General features: G+C 33.5%; 4 protein-coding genes across 8 annotated transcripts; 2 read left to right on the forward strand and 2 right to left on the reverse strand.

Moving 5' to 3' along the window:
• Positions 1–427: 427 nt before the first annotated feature.
• Positions 428–2,518, forward strand: LOC107886522 (mucin-2). The gene is made up of 4 exons (XM_016810517.2): positions 428–792; positions 903–1,610; positions 1,683–1,788; positions 1,877–2,518. The coding sequence occupies exons 1-4, from the start codon at positions 720–722 to the stop codon at positions 2,070–2,072; spliced, it is 1,083 nt and encodes a 360-aa protein (XP_016666006.1). The 5' UTR covers positions 428–719; the 3' UTR covers positions 2,073–2,518.
• An 8,260-nt stretch (positions 2,519–10,778) lies between these two features.
• LOC107886552 (pentatricopeptide repeat-containing protein At1g63330) lies at positions 10,779–14,915 on the forward strand. Its single transcript, XM_016810552.2, has 2 exons — positions 10,779–13,440; positions 13,819–14,915. Exon 1 carries the CDS (start codon positions 11,111–11,113, stop codon positions 13,295–13,297), a length of 2,187 nt encoding a protein of 728 aa, XP_016666041.1. The 5' UTR covers positions 10,779–11,110; the 3' UTR covers positions 13,298–13,440; positions 13,819–14,915.
• On the reverse strand, positions 14,704–18,787 carry LOC107886532 (uncharacterized). Of its 2 annotated transcripts, none has more exons than XM_016810526.2 (5): positions 18,543–18,787; positions 18,278–18,331; positions 17,518–17,867; positions 15,391–17,384; positions 14,704–14,968 (listed from the first exon to the last, which is right to left on the reverse strand). In XM_016810526.2, the coding sequence occupies exons 3-4, from the start codon at positions 17,862–17,864 to the stop codon at positions 15,404–15,406; spliced, it is 2,328 nt and encodes a 775-aa protein (XP_016666015.1). In that variant the 5' UTR covers positions 17,865–17,867; positions 18,278–18,331; positions 18,543–18,787; the 3' UTR covers positions 14,704–14,968; positions 15,391–15,403. The 2 variants fall into 2 exon arrangements, with proteins under 2 accessions (XP_016666015.1, XP_016666029.1); XM_016810540.2 differs by having other exon boundaries at positions 18,083–18,331; positions 18,543–18,689.
• A 1,812-nt stretch (positions 18,788–20,599) lies between these two features.
• Positions 20,600–24,753, reverse strand: LOC107955413 (probable L-cysteine desulfhydrase, chloroplastic). 4 transcript variants are annotated; one of them, XR_005904483.1, is made up of 4 exons: positions 23,147–24,671; positions 22,920–23,057; positions 21,731–21,783; positions 20,600–20,824 (listed from the first exon to the last, which is right to left on the reverse strand). XR_005904483.1 is itself a non-coding variant. In XM_041079952.1 (2 exons), the coding sequence occupies exon 1, from the start codon at positions 24,543–24,545 to the stop codon at positions 23,148–23,150; it is 1,398 nt and encodes a 465-aa protein (XP_040935886.1). In that variant the 5' UTR covers positions 24,546–24,753; the 3' UTR covers positions 20,600–20,824; position 23,147. The 4 variants fall into 4 exon arrangements, 1 of the variants encoding a protein (XP_040935886.1); XR_005904482.1 differs by lacking the exon at positions 22,920–23,057 and having other exon boundaries at positions 23,147–24,703; XR_005904484.1 differs by lacking the exon at positions 22,920–23,057 and having other exon boundaries at positions 21,731–22,075.
• Between the last annotated feature and the right edge of the window lie 1,351 nt (positions 24,754–26,104).

Raw genomic sequence — 26,104 nt, forward strand, 5'->3', positions numbered from 1 at the left:
AAGATTTGGAATTATTTTATTCCGTAATGCTAGCAATATACATTGGTCAAATAGGATTACTTTCTTCTCAAGATCTTTTACTTTTTTCATCATGTAGGAGTTAACTGAAGTAGTTAAGATAGTGTTATAAGAATTAAGTCAGTGGTCAAACCAATTAAACAGTTAATTGTCAATCAGTGTCAATTTAATAGTGACTAAATAAAAAAATTGATACAAAATCATAAAAATTACTATAAAAATAACGGTTAACAATGCTAATCATTTGAATTAATTAATTAATAAATTATAAAAGTAAGGTATTAAATTATATCAAATTAAAATGTAAAGATTCATTACAAAAATTTAAGCATAATAGGAGGATTAAAACCAAAATTTAACCCAAAAAATAAAGAAGCACAAAAAGATGGTTGATGGTTCCAATCCTACAATGGAAGCCCCCATTCTTCATCACAAAGTAATATCTTCTCTTTTTCTCATAACATGGAACATAGTCATCATCCTTCTTTTGCTTTATATTCCTTTTCTCTCCTCACCTTTTTCTCACTCTTTTTCATCTATCCAACTGGCTAATGCTTCTATATATATACATATAATATTCCTAATATATTTGTGCACATTGTCTCTTCAACACCACCATTATTTACTTGAATCACTGTAAAACACACATTTGGGTCTCTCTTTGCTAAAACCCAGAAATATTAAACCTTTCTTCAATCTATATGATGGCTCAAGGGGCTTCTAATTGCCTCTTTTTATCCCCTTTGTTTCTTCTTCTTCTTATCTGCTCTTCTGGTAAGTGAATCACTATAAGGGAATCCATGTCCCATAATCATATCTATGTTCTTATGCTTACATTGATTAACTGATTCTTTGTTGGGTTTTTCTTTTCTTTTTTTGGATAGTTGAGATTTCAACTAGGGTAGCTGCATTTTATGTTGAGGTATCAACAATGGTGGATTTTGTGGGAAAACGGCTTATTGGGGAAGAAAAGAAGGGCTTTGTTTATTCTCGTAGGGAGCTTATTGGTGTTAAAAAAACAGCTCAGCATGATCTTATCATCCCTCCACCGGCGACCTTTCCGACACCGAATATCATCACCGTGCCTGCTACGAATCCTGTTGAAACACCGGCGGCGATCCCGGCTACGACGCCGGTCACGGTGCCCTCTACGAATCCTAACAACGCGACAACTGTACCGGTCACGAATCCAGTCACGACGCCTGCGCCTATCACGGTGCCGGGTGCAGGGGCACAGCAGCCGGTGACGAATCCGGTAACGACTTATCCGGCCCCGACGGGTGGTGTCCCGGCGAGCACACCGGTGACAACAAATCCACTCCCACCACCTGTTAGTACAAATGCCCCTGCAGTTCCAGGGCAGAGTTGGTGTGTAGCTAAGACCGGTGCTTCGGAGACTTCACTTCAAACGGCTTTGGATTACGCTTGCGGCATCGCCGATTGCTCGCAGATCCAACAAGGCGCTAACTGTTATAATCCAAACACATTGCAGAACCATGCATCGTATGCTTTCAATAGCTATTATCAGAAGAATCCGTTGCCAACTAGTTGTGACTTTGGTGGCACGGCAGCCATTGTGAACACTAATCCAAGTAATGACCTTATTTATTGAGTGAATGAATTATGTTTACCTTTTGCATATCTAATGATCTTACAATTAACAGGCAGTGGATCCTGCATTTACCCATCCTCGGCCTCAGCATCGCAATCGACTCCGACAGCAACACCGATGACACCGTCATCAACATCAACAGGGGCAGGTGTACCAGGGTACAAAGAGTTCATTTATGTTTTACTTTTGCTATTGTATTATATATGCTTGAACTGGAGTTAAGTGAGGTTGAATGCTATTTTGCAGCTCGGTCGTCCCACCTTCGGTTTTGAACTCAAGCACCCCTGGCTCAGGCTCGACTACCACCAGTGTTTTCGGTTCCGATATCCCTCCTACTGTCAGCACATCGATGTCCGTATCAGTCAGTTTGCAACCTCCTTTTACTTGCATCATTCTACTGACAATGACATCTTTTGTTGCTGGATTCATCTTTAAAAATTGAGCTCATGGTTTGAGCCGTTTTAACTCTTTCCGGGGAAGAAACGATGATCTTAGAGTTCCGAAATGACTTAGTCATAGCAGCCAAGGCTTGTTGAAGATGTTCATTGCCTGGATAAGCTGCAAACCAAAAGAAAAAAGTAGTGACTTTCACATGAAATATACAAGATGTTTAATGTTAGGTGCTATTTAGGGCTACATTAGAATAGGCACAGAGATGATCTTGTATATGTGTTTTCTATCAGGTAGTGGAGTTTATAGGTTTGAAAAGGACCCTTTTGATGATTTTGTGCATAAACAGAGAAAAGCTGTAATGCTAAATGGGACATATTTGCAAGGTACTATTGTTGAAATGGGCAAATAAGAAAAAAAATGGTGGTACCTGCAAATTTGCTGCATAACCCATATTGATTATTGAGTGCAATTAAACTATGACAGTCAATATCTCAATTACGTGGCTCAGATTAGTTTTGGCTTAAGTAGATTTGGATAGGATTAATTTGAATTAATTTTTTTTGTCATTTCAAATTCGAGTTAATTTGTGTTCATATTGTTTCGGTTTGGACGGTTGGGTTTGTCAATTATTTTTTTGCATCAAATCATTTTAAATTTAACATTTAATTTTGGGTCATTCTGAATTTGGATTATTTTGAAGTGAAGTAATTTTCAAGTCGAATTATTGATTTTATGGTCAAACTAATAATGTTGGACTGCCGGTTGGACCGTTTAAAAAATTTTCAAATAACAATTTTAATATATATATATATATATTCACATTTTTTATTTTATATTGAATTTTATGAACTTGGGTTAATAAATTGTACCATAGAAAAAAAAATCAATTTTTTGATTGGTTTCAACAAGTTTTTATTTTTGATTCAATAATAATTTTGAATAATTCACTCAAAACCTATTTCAATACTTTTGTCTAAATCAATATATCCATCAATTTCTAATCTAACTGATCTGATTCTAACCGCATGCATTGAATTTTACATTTAAGTCAGCATTAGTTTAGGTTAGGACTAATAAATTATACCAAAGAATAAATAAAAAAAATCGATTTTTTATTGGTTCAACATGTTCTTATTCTTAATTCATTGACAGTTTTGAATAATTCACTCAAAATCTGTTTCAATATTTTTATCTATATTAATATATTCATCAATTTCTAATCTAACCAATCACATTGAATTTTACATTCAAGTCAGCATCAGCAAAACATGGTAGCAAATTTTGTTATGTCTCGGGAAAGACACATGCCTAGAAAGCAAAAGGTCTGCATAAAGTTCAAAAAAAGCAAATTATAACATACGACTACTACAACTCTATTGTTGTTTTGTAATGAAAATCAGAGACACAATAATGGAAGGCAGCGAATTCAAGGAAAAAATTGAAAAATTATTATTTATTTATAAAATTTTAAATTAGTGATGATAAAATTATATTTTGATCCTTAAAAATGATAAAAATTTAATTTAATCCTCTAAAAATTATAGAGATATAGACTATTAAAATAATAAAATTATATTTTTACGAGTAAAAATTATACAATTTTATTATATAAGTAATATAAAACGCCTATCACTTAGGCTCATCCACTATTAACCTAGCGATCTCCCCAGGTGTTCCCCTATTATGAGTTTCGGCCACTTACATGATATCACCTACTCACTAGGGGTGTACAAATTTCAAGTAAAACCAAATTAATTTGGTTAATCGACTGAATTTAGTTAATCGGTTGGTTAATCGAATTAATTAGGTCGAGGTCAATTAATAATTTTTTGGAAGTTCAGTTAACAGTTAATTCGATTCGAAATCGGTCGGTTAACCGAACTTAATAAATATATTATAATATATAACTATTCGGTCGGGGGTCGATTGGTTCGGTTAATTTTTTGAAAGTATAAATTAATTATCCGGTTAATTCGGTTAATTTTTTATATGTTTTATATTTGTTTTAACCAAGAATTAAAAAATATATATAAATTTTGGTTAACCGACCGAATTAACCGAAAAAATTTAATTCGACTAACGGTTAAAGATTTAAAAAGGTCGATTAATTCGATTAATGACAGTTCGGGTTAATTAATCGATTAAACACCCTTATTACTCGCCCATAATCCTTTGAAGAGTATCTAAAACACATGTTACTCAATAAAAATAACACATCACCACGCATGCGTTACACTTAATTACTCTACCACATCACATCAACACACGGTACTTTATATACATATAAGAATCAACCATTCCGGAAAACAACAAAATAAATACTCAACAAAATTAATTCCGACCTCACAAATTTTTTTTCCAATTTCGTTGATGAGACGATGGGCATTGGATTCCAATTCAGTCGAATTTCTCGAACAAAGGAATGCAAAGAAAAAGACAAACAAGCCCTTGTTTCCATACTTGAGTGAAGGAATCCACATCACGTTCATAACAGTAACAGTAGCACATGTTACCGTTTTTCTGAAAGTTACCGTTGTTTTAACTTTTCACCAACGAAAGTATATAGGTTAAATTACCTTGGAGATCCATGAATTATACGGATTAATCAAATTAGTCCCTTTATTATTAAATGGATTAATTTACTCCTTCTATTATTAAAAAGAATTAAATAAGTCCAAATTGTAATAGATTTAACATTTAATATATAAAAAAAATCATGAAAGATTATTTTTTTCAACTGCAGTTTAATATCAAACAAAATATTTCATTTACAAAATCATACCAACTTTAAAAATATTAAATTTATTAAAAGAAAAATGTTAATTCCATTTAAGTTTGGCCTTATTTAATTCTTTTTAATAGTATAATGACTAAATTGATTCATCTAATAGTAGAGGGACTAATTTGCTCTAGTCCTTATAATGGACGGACCTTTTAGGTATATTCACCTAAGTATATATATGCCAAGATATTTTAATGGGTTAACATGTGTTGTTAGTCCTTGTATTCGTATAAAAATTTAAGATCTAGCCCATATACTTTAAAAGTTAAAAATTCAATCCTCCTATTTTTTCGATTTAAAAATCTCAGTTCAATCATTAATTTTATTGGCAGTTTCTATCAAAATTTGTCAATTTAACATGTTTATTTTTTGTCAATCACATACCATGTTATATGAGTACAATCTAATTAAAATTTCAAGTTAACAACTTTTAACAGAAAATATTTACGATTTTAATGATTGGACTAAATAAAAATAGGACTTAATTTAAACTTTTTAAGTACCAAGACTAGTCGCATTTCTAGTTTTCAGTAGGGATGAATTGAGTCAGATTTTTTTTTATAATTTTTAAAATTATTCATAATAATTCAATTGTGAATATTATTTTCATTTATGCATATTAATTTTATATTTGGCTTTTTAGACTTTTTTTTTTATAAATTTAGCTCTACTTTACTGCTTTTCAACATTATTTGGCATTTGGCAAAAAGAATTATTTGGTAAAATTTTAAACTATTTTTCTTAAATATTTCAGAAAAATTTCAAATTAAAAAAAAACTTTTATTCGATTTTTTCTTTGAAAATTAGTTTTTAGATAAAATTTAAAATTATTTATAAACTAAATAAATAAAAAATTATGCTTTTAGCTCAAGAAAATTTATAAAATTTTGAGTTAATAAATGATAAAATTATAATTTAACCCTAAGAATGATAAAATTTTAATAAAGATTTATGGTAATATAGTGTTGTATCGCATTTTAACTATCATAAAAATAGATAACTCGATTTTGAGTCCTTTAAAAATACTTTTAGTTTTGTCCCTCGTCATGATACTCTACTATCTTCCAAACCAACACAATAGGATTGGGGAACCAAAAATAAATAAATAAAAAAGTAGAATTATCAACCATATGGTTGGAATGTCATTATAGTTGAAAATTTTGAATCTGAGATGAAATTAGTTCAATTCTTAATTTAATCGGTTTAATCGTTTAAATATATAAAAATAATAATTAAGATTTTCTAAAAAAAATAAGAAAATTATATTCATGAAAACCCAGTTATTAAATGAATATAAATAAATGGAAAAGCGCTTTTCTTTTCTTGTAAATCGATTCAAAAGAAAATTCCAATTTAATCGTTTATTGATTTTCAATTTTACAGGTTGTTTGATTTATGGGTTTTTTTTTAAATTAATTCAAATAGATTGATTATTTACAAAAATGATTGGATGCAAAATTCTGTATAAGAATGATTTGTTTTTTATTGTTTATATTGGTGTGAGCAATTTCACCACTGACATCACCTTCCACCATCTCATAATGATTGTTCGACTTATAAAAAAATAATTTTTTTTGTGTTGGCATTGTGTTCGTCAGCACTGGTATCTATTTTTTTTAAATACGAGTATTTCGTAATTGTAAAAAGAAAAAAATAATATTTTAACAGGTGTCGACAAAGAGAGCGCCGACACAAAAAAAAATTCAGAAACCACACCGGTGCTACCAATGAGAACGTCGACACCCAAAAAAATTTGTTTCCTTGATATCGGTGCTAGCAAAGAGAATGCCAGCACCAAAAAAGCACTGACAAAGTTTTTTAAAAATTTGAAACAGTGCCGACAATGTGAACATCTGCACCTATTAAAATATTATTATTTTTATAATCGCGAAATATCTATATTTTAAAATTATAGTTGAAAAAAAATATATATACCGATATCGATGAATATAGTGCCGAAACAAAAAAAAATTATAGGCTAGGGAATCATTATAGGATGACGAAGGGTGGTGTCTAGGGATAAGTATGTAACGACCCAAAAGTAAGTGGAGTCAAAATGATGGTTTTGAAATGTTGTTTTCCGATGATAGAAATTGTGAATATTATTTATTAATATTTACAAGGGTATTACAATATTATATTGAGGTTTGGTCTAATAATTTTGGTCATGTGAAAAGTTAGATAAGATACGAGTGTATTGGATCTAAAGTCAGTGATTTTAAAAATTGAGGTATCGGGACCTCGTTTCCGTGAAACGGATCCGTAAATATTTTTATTAAATATTTACAAGGTTAGTTTAGTAGTGAATTAGATTTTAGTTAAGTGATTTTCGTGAAATTAGGAGTTGTTTAAGTATAAGGACTAAATCGCGTTAAAGTTACAAGTTGAAGTATAGATTAAAATTAATTAAAGGGACTAAATAAATAAATACCAATATTTCCTTTTAATGGACGGTCATAATGGAACATTTATACCAAATATATATTATGTTAACTTAAATGTTGTAAGTTATAATTAATAAATATAATATAAAAGTAATAATAATATAATAAAGATGGTTAGTGGGGAGGTTCTTCATGCAACCGAATAGGGGAAGAAAGTAATAGCAAGAAGAACACCAACGGCAACTAGGGGTTTTGGAGTTCAAAACCAAAATTACAAATATCGTTTTGGAATCCTTGAGTGAGAAGGGGAAAGACAAGATTAACATTGAGTAGTTTAGAATATACGGTTAAGTACTTTTCCGTTTGTCTTAGATTCAGTATCTAACAACGAATCTCGAATTCAAGTGTGATGATGTTATATTTTGTAATGGCATGTACCTAAGGGGTCCTTTGTTGATATGTTTATGATGTGATGATATTTTGGTTTCTCAGTGAAATGATAGATAGTTGTATATATATGTGGTTATAGTTGCGGCAATGTTGGTATGATAGATTAGCTTAATGTTTTGGTATGTGCTATTGACTTAAAGCTTGATAGCTTAAGTATCTAAGTGTTAGTTCAATCTTGGTAAGATTAGTATGGATGAAAGCTTTGAATGGTTGATGCCTTACTAGTATGTTTGATGGTATAAAATGTGGTATTAATGAGGGTACATTGTTAGGTATAATAGATTGTTTGGGCATATTTTGAGTATGTTTAATTGTGTTTTGGATAGGTTAAATGATTAGTAATTGAGTTACTTAGTGCTCAAGCAAATAGGAAGTGGTAAACTTGTGTTTTAAGGTACTTTTAAGTGTACACGACCTGAGACATGGTCTGTCACATGGCCGTATGTCACACACAGACAACACACACGGAAATGTGTCTTGAACGTGTTGAAAAATAATATAGGTGTAAAGTCCACAGGGGTTGACATATGGCTTGTGACACAGTTGTATGACCCAAGTCAGTGAGTTATACGGGCTGAGACACAGGCTGGGACACGGTCGTGTGTCTCAAGTCAGTGAGTTACACGGGCAAGGATACGGACTGGGTCACGGCCATGTGTCCCCTATTTCTAGGTATTTTTGAAATTGCCCTAAAACTTTTAGAAATGTTCCAAATTAGTCCCTGTTTGTTCATAGGTTATTTTTAGGGATATGTAGACTCGAATTAAGGTTTGTAAGAGTATTTATACTCTAATTTGGAGTGAATTATCAAACCTAAATTAGGTGAAGTAGGTCATTCTACTAACATTATCGAAAGTAGAAGTAGTAGTAGTCGAAGTAGTAGTAGTCGAAGTATGGTTCAATACTTTGATGCTAAAAATTGGAATTGTCTTGTTATGTATCAAATTCCTAGCTTTCAAAAGGGAATAAGTATTGATAAGAGTGAAGACAGTGGAAGATCAAGTTTAGCATTGCATAGCATTGTTCGTTATTCCATTGTATAAGACTCTAGTATGAATGTATTAGATTGTCATGACCTGCCCCTGTATAATATGACGTTAATGGTTAACTTACATATTAATTATGATTGATTATTTGTTTTGATTTGTTAGTAATGTACGCGACCTTAATCCGACGACTGGGAGGAGTTAGGGGTGTTACAAAGTATTCGATCGAGTTGAGTCCAATTGAGTCAGGAGGAGTTAGGGGTGTTACAGAGTATTCGATCGAGTTGAGTCAAGTCGAATTGAGTCAAAAAATTTCAAGTTGAGTCGAGTCAAATTAACAAATCTTATTATTTATACTTAATGTTGCGTTTACATGGACCAGCTGTTTTACTAGTAGACAAAGTACAAACTTTTATATTAATTTTGAGTAAATGAAAAAAAAAAGAGAGTGGGGTGATTCAGGAAGGAAAGTAAGATTGACTTTTAACTTTAGAAAATGTAAACATTTATGAAAAAGACGTAGTTTTGCCTTTTTTTGTTTTGATTTTTGAATAACTCGAATTAGAGGTGAGCGTTTGATCGAATCGAGTAAAACCGTTTGAGTTAAGTTAGAAAAATTAATAATGTTAAATTAAAATCTTGTACAATATAACTATTTCCATGTTAGTGTGATAAACTTGAATCATTAATCACTTATTTAGATTCCAAAATTATTATTTTATAAATTTTATAAATTTTTTATATATTGTTTTTAGAATTTTTTTTAAAATATAAATTTTAGAATTTTTATAAATATTTTGAATTTTAAAAATTATTTTCAAATTTTAAAAATTACTTTGAATTTTTTTTTGTAATTTTTGTTAAGAGAGACCAATTTGCTCATTTTCAAAATTGATAGGGACCAAAATGGTATTTATACTAATATATTTTTCGAATTATTCGAGTCATCCAAATTGGAAAAAATTCAACTCAATTTGAACTCGAAATCCGAAATTTCTTATTCGAGTTGACTCGAATAATTCAAATAACTCAAAATTTGATTTTTTTGATTTTTCGATTCGAATCGAATTTTGCTCACCTCTAGTAGTGTTGGCAATCTCACCATCGGCACCAACATAAATTGTAGAAAACATGTCACTTTCGTATGAGATTTTACACCTGAGTATTTTTTAAAATAATTAATTTAATTGAGTCGGTTTTGAAAAAAAAGAGAGACTTTTTTATTCAATTTATTTGATCCAACTAGATGAACTGATTTTTAGTTCAATTAATTGAATCAATTAATCAAATTCAATATTTACAACTATGCATATCATGACCCCATCAATTGGTCGTTTACTCAACTCTTTTAACGTGTCATACCAAGTTGCGAAGTGAATTCTCATATTGGAGGTGATCCTAGGTTCGAGCCTAAAAAAGTATATTTTTGAAAGACAAAATCTTAAAGGATTGATGGGTACTCAAAAAAGACAATATTAACTTATGTCTAAGACACTAATGTAAAACATGATTAGCAATAGGTTCGATTGACAATATAATGTGTCAAATAGCACAAAAGATCAAATGTATTAACTAAATGATACAAAATAGGGTTGAATTTGGTTCGATTCTACCGTTGTTATTTTTTAAAAATTATCCATGATAATTTGATTCAGTATTTAGTTATTTCATATTAAATTGCAATTTTTTAAAATTATTAAGAAAATTTTGAAGTCTTTTCATAAATATTTTTAAATTTTTTAAATAAATAAAAATAACCAATAATTTTTAAATTTTAAAAGGATAAATTTTTATATAATATTTTAAGTTATTTTCGCTATTTTATTTGTATATTATAAGAAATTATAATTAATTACAAATTAAATAAAAAAATATAATTTGATTTGATTCTATTTGAAAATTGGTGGAGATCAAACCGTAAAAACAACGAAATAGGAAAGATAAAGAAGTAAAAGAGCAAAACCTAAAACTTGAATATAAATCCGCTATTTGTGGGAATACATTCCCACATCGTGACGTCGTCTCTACTTTGCCGTTTCAAACATTGTAGCGTCAGCCTGAGACTACTCATCGGGCCTGTTTTGGGCCTTCTTCAATTGCTCGTCGGTTGTTTCTAGGTGGCTAAAAAAATTGGGATAAATACGAATAAGACCCCAAAAAACACAAAAGCTATTTCAATAAAAAGGTTGGAATCAACTTTTAGCTTCTTTGCTGGGCTCTAACTAGCGAACCCATGGCAATTAATTAAGCATTTTTCATTATCAATGGAGAAGTGATCGATAGCAGGTAAATCACTAGAACCCAATATATGCACATGTATTTCGAGAAATGAAGCAAGAATCATGTATTTAACGTAAGGCAAACTCACTGGCCGTCGACCGGCACTAGCTTGGACCTTGGTTCATCGATTCTCAGGTCAGTCGTCTCGTCCCCTCTTTCTCTCTTTCCCAGTCTGTTTATATGTTGTAATATACCTCCAAACCCAATGGTGTTAAAGCTTTCGACCCTTAAACTAAAATTTCCCAACAAAATCCCGCCATGGCTCAACTTCCCTGGCCGCTATTTCTCCCTTTCGTACGCTGCAACTCTCCGGCCGAAGCCAGAAACCGACACTGACCCTCAATCGCTTGACAATTATGAAGAAAAGATAGGGTTTTTAAAGAATAATCTACACCCGGATAACTTAATCCGCGTTCTGGATAAAACCCAAGATTCGAATTCAGCTCTCAAGATATTCAAATGGGCTGCTTTGCAGAAAAGCTTTAACCACACCCCTGATACGTATTACCACATCAGTTTAAAATTGGGTTTGGCTGGAAATGTTAAAGAAATGGACAATTTTTGTCTAAATTTGGCGAGAGACAAATGTGTAGGTTCGAGGGAGGCTCTTGCTTCATTGGTTCATACATTCGTTAGGCATTCTAGGCTCAATGAGGCAATTCGGATTCTTGGGAACATGACATTATGTGGGTTAAATCCCTCTGTTGATGTTTTTAATGATTTATTGTGTGCTCTTGTTAAGAAAACAGATTTTCAAAATGTCTTGTTTGTTTACAAGGAGATGGTGAAAGGGGGAATTGTGCCCACAGTTGGTACTTTGAACTCTTTGTTGGAGATATTGTTTGAGACTAATAGGGTCGAATCGGGTTTGAATCAGTTTAGGAGGATGAACAAGAAAGGTTGTAGTCCTAATGTTAGGACCTTCGAGATTGTTATTAAAGGTCTTGTTTTGAATAATAGAGTTGATGATGCAGTGCTCATTTTGCATGAAATGTTGGAGCTAAAGTATCAGCCTGATGTGTGTTTTTATACCTGTATTATCCCTTTGTTTTGTCAAGAGAACAGATTAGAACAAGGAATGCAGCTGTTTCAGCAGATGAGAGCGGCTACTTTGGTGCCGAATTCAGTCATTTGCAGGGAATTGGTTCATTGTTTATGTATGAACCTTCATCTAGATGAAGCTATTAACATTCTTGAAGAGATGATAGAAATCAGTGAGATTCCTCCCCTTGATTCATTTGTGGATGTAATGAATGGTTTTTGTGAAGCCAAAAGATACAATGAAGCAATGTGTTTCTTGGAGAATAACTGTGGTAACTTAGGTTCTCCACATAAAGCATTGCTTGAAGGTTGTTGTAAGGCTGGTAATTTTTTTCTAGGAATAAGTCTTCTTGAGAAGATGTCTGAGAGAGGTATAGCTGATTGTGATTGTTGGAACATTTTACTCAATTGGATTTGTGAGAATGCGAGCATCAAGAAAGCTTATGAGCTTCTTGGAAGAATGATTGTACGGTCCGTAGTTCCTGATTGTGGCACGTACGCAGCTCTTGTTGTAGGTAATTGTAATCTGAACAACTACGAGGATGCTTTGGAGCTATTTCATTATATTCGGTCCAAATTCTGGGTTTTGGACTCTAAATGTTATTCTAGGCTAGTTGAAGGTCTTTGCAGGCTAAACAGGATTGAAGAGGCTGTCGTGGTATATTATTACATGTCTAAAAGTCAATGTCCCCTTGAAGTCTCCACATTCAACCTGATGATTGAGGCCACATGTGATGCCAGAAAGGTGGATGAAGCAGTCAAGCTGAGGTCATTGGCTTATTATTCTGGTACTTCCTGCTCTAGTGCGACTTACATCATCATAATGCTTGCCTTGCTTAAATCCGAAAGGGCTAAAGACGTCTTGGTAATGTTTTCCCAAATGGTGATCAGGGGTTGTAAAGTTCATGCAGAAGTATACTGTATTCTAATACGAAGTATGTGTGCACTGAATAGATTTAAGGATTGTGCTTTATTTTGCAAGCTAATGATTAATGAGGACCTCATGCCTGATTCGGGGACAATACATGACCTTCTCTCTTGTTTAACTAACCATTCTCAGTTACATTTGGTGTCAAAAGATATCGATAAAATTATTTCTAGAATGGATAACTTGGATTCAACTATGTTTAATCTGCTGATTAATGGCCTATGGAAAGAAGGTTGCCGGAGTGAGGCTCGGAATTTATTAGATGTGATGTTGGAAAGGGGTTTTGTCCCGGATGCTACAACTCATTCGTTGTTCGTTGGATCCGATGTTGAAGGGGTAACAAGTAGGGGAAGACCAACATATGAAAATCCGATGGATGAAGATAATGTTAGCAACATCCTTGCCGAGGCATTGGGGAAGTGATAAAAAGCTTGATACTCCGTATGGTTTTTATTTGACCATGCGCCCATTCCTTGGTGGTTATGCCTTCATTTCTTACCCTCTAGAGGATAAAAAGTCATGACATAGATCTTTCTTCAATGGCATTCTAATTATGGTAATGGCAGGTTAGTATTAAGACACTTGAATGCCTTTGTGCATGTAACAGTAACTTAAATGTTTCAAAATCTTCAGAACTAGTACTTTGTTCTTGCATGGTTGGGGGAGGGTACTGGTAAGTGGTAACTATATTCAATCATGTTTTTACATGGAAAGGATACTTTTAATGTTTCCTTTAGATATTGCTTATGGGCAAGGGGGAATCTAGGTACTTAAAATCCATGTTCTACAAGAAATAATTTATTTGATTCACATCGGGGCATGGATGTGTTCGTGAAAAATGTAACCCAGGATTTTGTAGGATCGTAGACAAACCGTTGAAGAAACACAAGCCTTCACTTGTCCAACAGCTGGAAATTTAAACTTGTCCCGTTTCTTGTTTTCAGGTGACTGATTTCTATTCCGACATGGTATCCCAATTTGATATTAACTGTTATGTCAAGTAGTGGGAAGAGACACTTGTCCAATTGCAACTGCTCAACTGGTAATCTGGTGTGATCTCTGGTGAATAAGGGTCAATTCAAAGCTCCTCTTTCTTCCCCAAAGTTAGGTGGATTACGCTATGGACCGGTGGTAGAAGGCTGCAAACAAAGCTGAGTGCAAGGCTGGGACTGCTCTCTGTATGTGCTGAATAAACCCTTTTTTGTTGGGTACTGGCCTATAGTCGATACCCTTTCAGATGTTAGGTTCAGTACGGAAACCATCAATGCTGCTGCATATACACAGTTGGCATATTCTTGTATATGTAACGATTGCTTAGGCAAGCACAGTTGGCATATTCTTTGGGGATGGAAATGGATTGTCTAGGGTTTGATTGTTGAGGTTGATGATGGTAGGGAGGTTCATACTCGTATTACAAATCCGATTACTCTTGGTCATAATGAGAGTCATAATCTTCCAGTGGTGGTTGTATACTATTATCCAATCCTTCGAATGAATCATAAGTGGAAAGACAAAAAAAAATGTTGTATGTAAATGAATGTTGAATGTTGTATTTAAATAAATGATCTCGGCAAGGCCTAAGACGACCTAAAAAGCACTTGATCACGAATCACGATCAACTATGCATGCCTATACTTACGGTATTGAATATTTACCTGTAAAAGTGGAATTCCTTGGAATGTATAGTTGCAGCTTCATAAAATGGATTTAACAATCTGCCCTCAAAGCATTCAAATAGCGATATCCGAATCTAAGTTGCACCATACTCAGCAAGGCCAAATGGAAAAGGAACACGTTCATTCACAAATTAAAAAAGTTAAAAACTGAGGTAGAAAACCTAACCAATCTCTTTCTGATAATACAGTAACAAAATTTGATCCAAGTCGATGGTAACATTTAGCTTTCCATCAACATGGATACAAATAGCTACTTTAAATAACCAATCCTTCCCTACGAGTCACTGCCATGTTCATTAATCATAAAGTTTTTAACTAGAGACCAAGTAGAACTAGCATTACACCTAATAAAACTATTTGACATTGAAGAAGTACCATTAGATCCATCAGCCAAACTGTGTCATCCTTAACTCGATCCCTATCAAACACAAAAGTAGGACGACAGGTTAGTCCAATGGCAACAGCAACAGAGCTAAACTTTTAGTTACAAAGGATAACAGCATTCACAGAATTCAGTTAACTCATCAATGATATTCATATCAGGCAATAGACAGCGTTACGAGGAAAATGAATCCTTGCAGATACATATAAATGACAACTGCAGATGACCTGACAAAAAACTTATATGCCCCAAATTCAGCATTGCTATGAGCATGTGTCATAAAAACAGTAAGATAACTCCGTGGAAGCTGCATGTACAAATGCTCATAATAAGCTGTACAAGCTAGGAAAAAAGAATATGCTCTCTGCATGAAATATGCAATTGAATAATGTAATGCCACTAAGTTTTGATGTGTTCAAGGGATATGTGGTGCTAGCTTTCAGAAAGTTAATACTTACAGTGGCCAACACTCTACAAGAGCTCTTTGCAAGTGGACTTGTTGTGCCCTAAACCCTTGCATCTACTGCACTGTAGTTGACGCTTCATTACCTCTGGTGTTCCAACTTTTTTTGTGGTGGGCCTACCTGGTGGACGGCGTGTTGGAGGAGGAGTTACAGTCACTAGAGCTGATGAAGTATCCTTCTGCAGAGGTCTCTCCACATCTGGAATAGGTTGTATAGACTCTGCATAGGTTAACCTGTAGCTCTCGGTTGTAAAGTATCTGGAGCAAAAGTCATATGGGCTTCGTCCAATGCAACTGATAACGGCAATAGCATGAGAACATGGTAAAGCTGTAAGTTGCCAACCTTTACAACTGCAATCCCATCGATCCATGTCAACCATTTCAGTGGTGGAATCACCACGGACCTCAAATATGCTACCAGAAGTCAGAAGCACTTGAAGCGTACGCACTTTCAAGCTCTCCTTTTCCAATTTTTCCTCCATGCATGGAGTAAGCCTACTTACCCAATGATCAGACTCAGCCCTGCGGGAATAAATTAACTCCATAACCCTTTGCCGTATGACATCAACCATCTGAGTTATAGGTAATTCGTGTGCATCTGACACCCAACTATAAAAGAGTTCCCCAAAGTTTGATGCCATATGGTTATATCTAGCACCCTGGAAATATGAATTTGCCCAATATTGGGGCTCACTCTGAATGATCCAATTGTAAGCTTCCAGTGAAATTTTTTTGATGCTGTTGATATACGAATGGAAGGCTTCAGGTCTAGGTGCCAAAGCTGCATTATAAAGGTCATCAATCATGAGCCGTTTCATCTCATGGGAAAACTGCCCTTTCAAGTCTCTAATGAGCTGTTCAGTTAAGTATCGGAGACAATAACCATGAAATGATCCCTTGAAAATTTCAGAGATTGACTCCCGTAAACCCTTCTGTATGTCTGCAACAAATGTTATAGGACAAGATGTTGACAGGGCAGCTTTCAGTTCTAACAAAAACCAATACCAGTTCTCATCAGTTTCAGCATCAACGACAGAAAAGGCAACAGGAAATACATCATCATTCCCATCCGCAGCGGTTGCTGCCAACAAGGTACCTTGATATTTGGAATTCAAGGGTATGCTATCAAGAAAAAGGAGAGGTCTGCAACCTTGTAGAAAGCCGGACAGAGAAGCATGGAATGCGATAAAGAGGCGATGAAAACTAGAGTCTTCCTTAGTGGAGAATGTAGCACAACTGCCTGGATTGGTCTCCATTATCCTCTCGCAGAAAAGTGGTAACTGACTATATGCATCCTTGTATGAACCCTGAAGCTGCTCTCTAGCAATTTCTTTGCCACGCCAAGCCTGAAAGTAGTTCAGTTGTATGCCAAACTCCTGTTTAATGTCTTGTACAATATCCTTGGGTTTGTAAGTTGGGAAAACTTTTAACCTCTCCTTGATTATACTAGCTACCCAACTCCTCGTTGCTTGATGCCCGGTGGTCAAAGCAGCCCCTTCACAAGTATGTGTTGGATTCATCTTCTTGATACATATCAGCTGAGTGGTTGACAACCTTGATGCATGGATTCTCCAAGGGCAGCCTTCTGCTCTGCACTTAACAGTCACACGGTGACTATCGTTCTTTTTATACCTGAATGCGAACTGATGTGCAATGGCATATTTACGTAATGTCTCACGAAATTCCTGAACACCAGTGAATCGTTGCCCCACCCCTGTAATTGTATTCTGCCACTGCTGAGTGGTTTTAGCAAGAGGAAGAATAGATGAAAACTCAGGTGCTAGATCAATGTGTGGATCAATATGATTGGTAGCATCAACAATATCAAGAGAGGCCGCAAGAGGAATATTCGGTCGAGTGGTATCATCCATAACATCTAGAGGTGGATCAAGCGAAACCAGAACCGGAGCTGGAGCCGGAGCCGGAGCCGGAGCCGGAGCCGGATCCGGAGCTGGAGCCACTGCTTCAGACAAAGTTGTCCTGCTAGACCTGTATAAAGAAAACTCTCATCAGCATTAAGGCTTTGCTTCAGACATATTTTTTTTTTCAACCCCAAGCAGAGCCTTAGTTAATAAACCAAAGAATTACAACTAAGCTTGAGCATACAAATAAAGAGAACTACCTACTGGCTGGCATGTTGGAAACATCATGAGGAACATTTTCCTCCATTAGGATAAACACATCGACAGTGGTGGAATTCCCATGAAATTTTATTAACCGCTTTAAATCCTTGTCATTGGAGATACTGATGAGAGTCTTTTTATTACCAGGGAGGAAGTATTTAACAGACATAGTACTCATGTTAAAATTAAACATTTCTGCTAGTTCCTTCTTGAAGTCGTCGAACTTCGTTTGATCATCAAGGTCTATCGCATGAGCATCTCCGCCTTTATACAACATCACCCCATTCTTATCAATCTCAAACTCACCACCAGACTGACAAACCGCTATCACCCTTTTGGTAGCCATGACCTGCCAATCATTGAGAATCAAAAAACACTTCAGAATAACACCCATAGAAACCAAACAAGTAAAGCATAACAAGAATTCTGAGTTCAGTGATGACATGCAGATTAAAGCAAAGACAAATTAAGGATAGATTTTAGGTAATGTGGAAAACATAGAAAATAAAGATGAATTTATATTATAATAAAAAAATTTGAGTGAATCTAGTTCATGTGGCTTACTTATTGATTTGTGCCCTAGCCTAGTCCGACCACATTGAGTATTCAGTATTATGAGTGTGTGTATGTGTATGTACATATCTAAATCTGAAAAGGGTAAGTGAGGAACAGAGAAAAACAATGAAAATAACAAATTTATAATTAGACCAAGAGACATTAAACAATAATCCCAATTTAGATCAAAAAACGAAATCCCACCTGACCGGAGGCGGAGTTTTCTGAATTGAAAATCAACCAATCAGAACGTCGATACTGCAAAGATCAAAGAAGGGTAAGGAATTTGAGAAACATTGGAGGCCAAAAATCTTTTCAATTTTGTTTTAGGGCTCCGATATACGTGTATAGGAACGAAGAAACCCTAAAAAAATTAGGGAAAAAAGAGGGAAAGAAGAGGAAAGATGAGAAAGAAGAAGGAAAGATATGCAAAAATTATTAGAGAAAATTAGGAAAGAAAGGACCTTACCTTGAAATTGTGAGTTTCTGAGGATTAGATTCTCAAAATAAAAATTTTCCCTTTTTTGTTTTTGGTTGATGTTGTAAAATTTGGGACTCTATTTCTCTACCATCTCTCCCTATCGACGACAAATCAGAGTCAAACAAAGAGGGGGAAAGGGTATATATGTAATTTCACACTCCTCCCATTTTGGTACACATTTATTTCATTTAATTCTAAAAGGTGCATTTATAAAATTATTTTGTTATGCGAGTGAGAAAATTTATATAAAATCAAATCAAATAATATACTCAGCATTCAATCCAATAAAATTACATTAAATCTCGAATTTAATTATCGATTGAATCTTTATCCATCATCAGAGTTGGGTAAATACAAATTACAACTTTATTTAATAATTAATTAAAATTAATTAATTAATTAAAAATTTTATTTTTAAATATATTTGATAATCTATAATAAAATATGAAAATATAAGCAAATTTTATCTAATAATTTTTTAAATTTTTTTAATTTTTTAATAGGTTTAAATTTTGATTTTACTTAAAATAATATAAAATGTTTTTAAAAAATAAGGATAAAGATGTAAAATAAAAATATATATATAATTCCTTACTTAGTTTTAAGTAATATAAAAAAAATTTATAAGTCAATTTTTCATTTAAAGATATTATTTAAATTGTAAAAATAAAAATATCATCACTTTTAATATTTTTTAAATTTTTAAAATTTGATTGCCCAAAATACGTGCCACGTCAGCTATGAACAAGACAACTTGTGTTGACGTGGTTGTCAAGATTTTATACTTCATAATGTTAGAGACGATAACAGAGATAAGAATCATATTTTTAAAGGGTTTCTTTTTAAAAAGTGTATATCTTTAGGGTTAATTGGCTAATTTTTTAGTTGAGAAATGAAATTTATCATTGATTAATATGTGGTATTTTTCACTAATTCTTTTATCTTAATATTGAATTTTGCTAATCAACTTTAAATCTTCACATTCAAACAAATTTAATAAAAAAATTGGGTAAACCACGATAAAAGTCACATATTTATGAAAAATTACAAAATAATTATCTAACTATTCAATTTTATGTTTTCTGGTCATCAACTGGTTGACGTAAAAATAAAAACACCCAATAATCTAAGATAAATGGATGACAAAAACGAAGAAAAAAACATAATTTAGTAATTACTAATATAATTTATCCAAAAATATTTTTCAAAATTTATTATAATAATTTAAATGATAAATTAATGAATAAAAGATTAAAAACTGATTTATTATTAAAATTACATATTTGAAAGTTTCTTTTGGGGTTAAATTTGTCTCAAAGTGTAAAACTCTAATTAAAAAATTGTTTAGTTGCAAATTTTAATTATGTAGAAGTAAAGTTGGGTTACTTGTTCAACTCTAAAACCATATCTAATATTTGAAAGTTAAACCCAAAATACAATATTTAAACCTCCATTTCAATTTTTAAAGCAATAACCCAACCTAACATGAATATGATATAATAAAAAATAAATTACATTTAAGATCACTAAATTATTAGTAAATTTAGTTTAGTCATTGAAATATTTTAAGTCACTAGATTGTCAAGAATTTTTTTTTTAAAAAAAGTCTAACTAGCAAGCTTTAAATGAGGATTTATACCCATCAACGAGTAGAAAAATATTACTTAGATCTAAGTTGATCAAAAACCGAAGGAGGTTGTTTTGATTTTAATTTGTAAAATCGTGATGTTCAAAATTGTTTCATGACAAAAAAAATTATAGAAAAGTGGAGAAATGAAAACTTTCAATTGGTGCAGACAGTACGAAGAAAAAAGACCACAACAATGATTTTAAAAGCCTAGTGACTTAAATAAAAACTATCAAATAGTTTTATAACCATTTTGTAATTTTTTGAAATTGAATAGCTAAAACGTGAACTTAATAATAATTTAGTGACATTGGGTATAATTTGCCATATAATAAACTATTTATATCATATAAACGATAAGGGTTTTTTTTTTAATCAACAAGGTCCCTTTGTAAGATTAGACATTGAACAATACATGTACATGATAACCATGCTATCCAACCAAAACCAACATTAGACAAAAAGTTAAGCAAGTTGGAATTAGATAAGAGAGCTACAAAGCAAGCAAGGCGTTTACTTATGCTAAATTAAGGAAATAACATTCATGCATTTTGCATGGTACCTAAACCATGCCCATGTCCATGGCTGGCTAGCTGGTTGGCCGGCTCTTATTCCGACGAAAGAGGAAAGACCACTATTTCAGCTGCACACATGTAGAGCAAAAAAGCAGTAGTCCGTAAAAACAACTAACAAGTAATTTTATCTGTGAACTTTAATTATAGCATTGTTAGTATTGATTTGTTGGATATAATGATAAGTGTTTCCTTGTTCCATTCATGAACCAGTCAAACAGATAAGAACAGATAAAAACATGCATACACTCTTATTAGAATCTTATTAGAAGTTTAATTAATGTTTTTCACCATTTGTCCTGTAAAAATGTAGAAGCATGTGGGAATAGGAATACAACATACAGCCCTGCTTTAGGAAACTGGCTAGCTAGTAGTCTCCCTGTTATCCTAATCCATTCATCATCCTTAGCCCCTAAATGACAAGGATGTGCATGTCCTATGTAATAAAAATGATAATGATGAAACATAAAATAAGGTTATGTCAGGTCTCAAAACTAGTACCGAACAACCTTCCACTGAATTGTTAATAGAATAGAGGGGCAATTGTGAAGGCTGCTTGAGTTATATGCTTAATGTGCTATCATTTTGCAATTTATTTCACTCGGTATTATATTCAAGCTGCCCCTATACTTACTACCAATTGGTTTTTAGTTTTGACGCTTAACATGCCATATCCGGCAAAACACCACCATTTCACAAAATAATGAATGCAGCGGCTACACAACTGATTTTAATCAACATTTGAAAACTGTTAAGCGCCCAACCTAAAACCAACCGGTAAAAGATTAAGAGGTGCATTTCAATATAAGAATGGATGCACCCACCTACACGTGGACAACCTCACTAGGAGTCATCAACCTCATATGGGGTTAAGTAGGTAGAACAATATAACAAAACTTGAGCTCTAATACCATATTAACCATGCAAATAAAAAGCAATGATGGTGGAAGGGCAACATTAATATAAGATCACAAAACCTGATATGTGAGATGACACCACTTAACACTCCCCACGCCAGTAGCTACAGGACCTACATAACAAAATTTCGAGCTCTAATACCACGTTAAGCATCCAAACTAAAACAATTGGTAATAGGTGAAGAAGTAACTTTAATATTAAGACCACAAAACCTGATATGTGGGATAACACCACTTAACAAAAAAAATTATATTTCAACTTTCAACTAAAGGATCATGCTAGTGTAGTCATGTTACTGTGAACAAGTCATCTGATGGTTTGGCTTCAATGCTCTGCTCACAGCTATGTTTGTCGATTTAACTGCCTTAACATTTATCCATTTCCTTTTCTCTCCCAACAATATGCTATCAAAACAAAAAGAAATGGGAAACAAAAGAAAGAAAAATGCAATCTCAAGTTGATATCTCTGACTTTGCTAAATAAGTACAGTATAAGCAGAGGTACAATTTACTTTTATATCTATTAGCAACCAAGTTCAGCAAGGAAAAAGTCTAATATGATCAAAGCAGAGGTAACATGAGAAAAATGCACGGGGAACAATAAAGTAGTCAATTCATGAAGGACAACCATTTAGTGACAATCTGTGATTCGTAAAAGAAATTACAGACGATCTTTCACAGTTGCTGAATAATGTATTTATCGACTTAAATAAATAAAAATACATGGTTATAGTAAAATATATAATTTCAAAAAGAAATCATAAACTGTGATCTAAGTTAAGTCCATTATTGAATGGTGACCAAATAGAATAAATGACCAACAGCTTATCTTCTAAAAATTATATGAAACTGTAAACAATATCATATATAGTGTTGAAATGAATTGTTTCAATGTCCAAGGAGGAAGCTCTTGGGGTTCTTCATAGTCTAGTAGGTAATATAGGGAGGGGCCGAGTGCTTGAGAAACACAGCCAAAAGAAAAAGGAGGGGGAGGGGAAGGGGAAGGGGAATAGAAATCACCTATGTTGCTGGGGCTCTTCATTTTTGTTGAACCATATGTGTCCAGACACTCATATGAGACACACGGATACTAGATATGACCTCCAATGATTCTCCAGATGCATGAAAAAACTAAAAAAAGACTAATCATACCTATATTGTACACATACCCGACACTCACACCTGAGCTGTCAGTGCTTAAGAAACACAGCCAAAAAAAAAGGAGGGAGGGAAGGGGCATAGTAATCACCTATGTTGCTCGTGCTCTTCATTTTTGTTGAAGTATAGGTGTCTAACACTCGTGTTGGACACACAAATACAAGATATGACCTTCAATTACTCTCCAAATGCATGAAAAAACTTGAAAAAGACTAATCATACCCGTATCCTACACTCACACCCGAGCTAATCAGAACTTCATATAAATTTCCAACAAGCAATTAAATTTAATATTTGGATGAGGAAAGCAGCACAAACCTTATGAAATGGGAAGAGAAGCACAAGTGAATGCATTGTCAACGATTTGATTGATTGCATCCCTAAACTTGTAATAATCCTCAACCTTGTTATAAACTTGATAAGAAATCCTCGCATACCCTGTTACTACCCCACCTTCCTCCCCATCCTTGGGTGGTCTATAATATATTGGAACCTCAACACCAAACTTGTCCCTTAAAAAAGACCTCAATTCCAGAGCATCATGATCACTTGAAATCCCCAAACAAGCAGGTAAACCAACCATGACCATGCTTGAACACATCTCTGGAGGACAACCAAGATGAGTTCCCCATGCTTTGACCAACATCTGTCCCATCTCAACAACATATTCATGGTTCCTCTTCTTGATCCCTTCAATCCCACCTTCAAACCTATTGATGAATTCCAAAACCTTTGGAACCACTAAGTAAGAACTGTAATCCCTGGTCCCTATCCAAGAACTTTCTATGGCTAAACCATTGCCATATTCATGGGAAACGACCGGATGGTGCAAATCGGAGTTGTTTGTGGACTTTTTACAGTACAAAAAGGCAACAGACGGTGGGCAAAAGAACCACTTGTGCAAGTTGCTAGCGTAAAAGTCAGCTCCTATTTGCTTCATATCAACGTCAACGCACCCAATACCATGAGCTGCATCAACAAACACTTGGTCAACGCCTTCTTCCCTACAAATGGTGACTAATTCTTTAACGGGGATGACCACGGTAGGCATGGAAGTGACGTGGTCGATGACAGCCAATCTTACTTTCCTCCCGTTTTCTTTCCCTCTCCGTAAAGCTTGCCTGAACTCTTTCACGATCTCGTCGACGGAGCTAACAGGAAAAGGCAAAGGGACCTCGATAACATACCCGCCGGCGCGCGTGACGTAAGCTTCGACGGACTTCTTGACGGCACCGTAAGCGTAGTGAAGCATGACGGCGGCATCCCCACGGCAGAACTTCCCCTCCGCGAATCCCCAAGCGATTTGCTGCAGTACAATGGCGGCGGCGGTTGTGGCGTTGTCGACGATAGAGACCTCGTCGACGTGGTCGGCGTTGATGATGTCCTTAATTATAGTTCTGGACTGGATGATCTTAGGCTGGAGCTGGTTGAAGTAGAAATTGTCCGGCTGTCGGAGCCACTGGAGCTGTAGCTGGTTCTGAGCCGAGAGAACTAAAGAAGGGCAACACCCGAAGCTGCCGTTGTTAATACGAGCGACGGCGGGGTCATGGTGGGAAAATTCGGAGATGATATCAGAGGGAGTGAACAACGGCGGAGGGTCAGCATACAATCTGGGTTTCTTGGAAATCTGGGACTTACCGTCGGAGGCGGAACCACCGTTCAAGGCGGTAGGATTGGGGCAGATTTGGGTATGATTACTATGGAGGGAAGAAGCCATGGGAAAGGGTCGAGGAAGAAACGAGTAGGACAAAGTTTCAACTTTCAGATGACAAGCGAGTGAAAGAGTTATTAAAAGACATGTGTTCTGAATTTTTCACCTCAAAACCAAAAAAGAATAAAAAGCTTTTTACTAGTAGCAGTCCACCACTCAGTTTTATTCTGTTATTCAATAATGATTGAGCAACAAAAATTGAATCAGTCATTTCGATTCACTCACCCACTGAGATTATTATTGGATTTTATGTGTTTAAATTCGGTTTTATTCTTTAAAGTAATGTTTAGATGTCATGGTTGATTTTTAATTATATAATTATATTTTAGTAATTTTTTATGTTACTAGTACATAATTTTACTATTTTTTATTCTAAACTCGAAACCTTAAATTTAAATTCTAAATTTTAAATCTTGATTTCAAACTTTAAATTTCAAATCCGTTCAAAGTTCAAGATTTGAAGTTCATGATTCAATTTCGACATTTGAGATTGGTGTTCGATGTGCAGGGTTCAAAGTTTCGGGTTATATTAGGGTTTAAGATTAAGATTTTGAGTTTGAGTTCAAGTTAAAGTTTGAGGTTAAAGGTTAAAAGTTTGAAGTTTAGGATTTTGGATTCTAGGTTTGAGTTTTGGGATAAAAAATTATCATATCATTTAATAATTGGAAAGGGACCATAAATGTAATGAGAAGGTCCATAAAATAATTTACCATCATTTCGATTCACTTACCAAATCAGATTATAATTGGATTTTATGTGTTTATATTTGAGTTTTATTTATTAAGGTAACTTTTAAAAATTAAAATTTAGGTGTATTTATTTGTAATTATTTGAGTAATTATTATACTTTATAGGTGTTACTAAATTTAGTATGATTGAAGCATCTAATTATACTTTTCAATTCTTAAGAGAACATGGGAATTGGAGTAATTATGTAGATAATTATACTCAAATTCAATTATGCTATAAGCATGAACCTGTCTCAATATTTTGGATGATTATAACAAAATATTTAGTATTTTATAAATCCTAAAAATTTATATTATATAAACAATTTGTGTATTTTATAATGTTATAAATATATTATTTAATTTTTTTAAAAAGAAAATTAAAGTTATAACCAAAAAGTTCATTATAAAAAATAATTTACATGTTATAAAAGTGTCATAATATATTTATATATAAAAAATTATAGCAAGAAGTATGCACATAACTTATTTACGTGTTCATGTTATACATTATAAAAATAATATATTTATTCATTAAAAAATAGTTATAGTTTTTTTATAATATTATATTATTACACAATTTATAAAACCTTGTTTTTTAAAGCTTATATATATTTTAAATTTTATATTATTTTGACTTAATTTATTTATTATAAAATGGATAAATTATTTGAACTGTGAACCCAAATATTATAAGATTGATGTTAATTGTGCAAATACAAAATATTTTCTTGCACCATATCATGGGATATGATATCATTTGAGAGAATGGTGCCGGACACAAGCATCATATACAACTTGTGAACTTTTTAATTTGAGACATTTAAGACTTTGAAA

The sequence above is a fragment of the Gossypium hirsutum genome, chromosome A11 (genome assembly GCF_007990345.1).
Source record: "Gossypium hirsutum isolate 1008001.06 chromosome A11, Gossypium_hirsutum_v2.1, whole genome shotgun sequence".
Lineage (NCBI taxonomy): Eukaryota > Viridiplantae > Streptophyta > Magnoliopsida > Malvales > Malvaceae > Gossypium > Gossypium hirsutum.